Genomic DNA, 1,230 nt, shown 5'->3' with positions numbered 1-1,230 from the left:
CAACTGTTTAACTCTAGGGGAGTTGGAAAATGAGCCTATTTTCAAAAAAAGTGGAGTATTCCTTTAAGTGAATAAAAGAACTCAGGTTAGCCTTCCCCCATAAGTTCACTGATACGGGGGCGCTACAGAAAATGGAGGCACCGCTGGGATAAGGGCTTCTGGTCAGCTGTTTCAAGTGTTGCGTGTGGCTATAGCAACAGTAAAATGGCAGACAGATTAGAGCTAGTAACTGAGCTTAAAGTATGGTGTCGTGGTGAGGGTCTAGATGAAGCTCACTCACTTATGGTTCTAGTGCCTGAGGATGTTGAAATCGCTCAGATTGAGGATACACTACATACAGTGAAATGTCTTGGCCATGTTCGTGTACGAGGAAGGACATTTAGTGTTAAACATAACAGGATAATGGCTTTGTGTGAGTGTAAAGAACAGTTTAAAGCTGAAAATGTCCCACATGAGATATCGCCCATCAGTGGTGGGGAAGCTTGGCCTGTTGTTATAATCGGTGAAACTCCTGAACCTGCTGATGAGTTCAGTCGCAAATTGTTGAGTTTGTTACAAGCAGAAGGAAAGACAGATCTTCGTGACTTCTTTCTGTGTTCTGAACCGACTACCAGCACTACGGACGTCCTGCAGATAGTAGGTCATTTGTTGGAAAAGACTGCAAAGCCACTTGATATGGGGAGCTATTGTCGTCTTCGTCTCTTTTCTGGTGTGTTGCCAACTCCATGTGGAGAAGAACAATTTGATAACTGGCTAGAGCAAGCTCAGTTAATGATTGAAGAAAGTGAATATACAGATAAAGAGAAAAGACGCAGACTAATGGAGAGTTTTAAAGGGCCAGCTCTCGAAATAGTCAAGTCTGCAAGAGTCACTGATTCTGATATAAGTGCTGCAAAGTGCTTAGAAGCCCTTGAAAATGCTTTTGGGACTGCAGAGTCTGGCGAAGACTGATATTTTGCGTTTCGTATGTTACGACAACACCCAACTGAGAAATTGTCTGAGTTTCTGAGGCGGCTGGAACAGTCATTAGTTAAAGTGGTGCAGCAAGGAGGTATTTCTGTTACCTACATGGATAGAGCCAGGCTAGAACAGGTGCTGAGAGGAGCAACTGCTTCTGACCTTATGCTGGTTAATCTTCGCTTAAGAGAGAGAAGAGATAAACCACCTACTTTCCTCCAATTGTTGAAGGAGATAAGGTCTGAGGAGGAATATGAGGCTTCAAGGAAAAAG

At 43.4% G+C, this 1,230-nt stretch overlaps 1 protein-coding gene across 1 annotated transcript; it reads left to right on the top strand.

The window, feature by feature from the left end:
* Positions 1-204: 204 nt before the first annotated feature.
* Positions 205-951, top strand: LOC137002121 (paraneoplastic antigen Ma1 homolog). The gene has a single exon (XM_067361631.1). It carries the CDS (start codon positions 205-207, stop codon positions 949-951), a length of 747 nt encoding a protein of 248 aa, XP_067217732.1.
* Positions 952-1,230: the final 279 nt, after the last annotated feature.

This window comes from Chanodichthys erythropterus, chromosome 15, assembly GCF_024489055.1.
Source record: "Chanodichthys erythropterus isolate Z2021 chromosome 15, ASM2448905v1, whole genome shotgun sequence".
Lineage (NCBI taxonomy): Eukaryota > Metazoa > Chordata > Actinopteri > Cypriniformes > Xenocyprididae > Chanodichthys > Chanodichthys erythropterus.
Note: the sequence above shows the minus strand (reverse complement) of the source record. Positions and strands in the feature narration are given on the sequence as shown.

Excerpts from the sequence above, each read along its gene's own strand:
- LOC137002121 (XM_067361631.1), top strand. The coding sequence starts at position 205 with ATGGCAGACAGATTAGAGCTAGTAACTGAGCTTAAAGTATGGTGTCGT.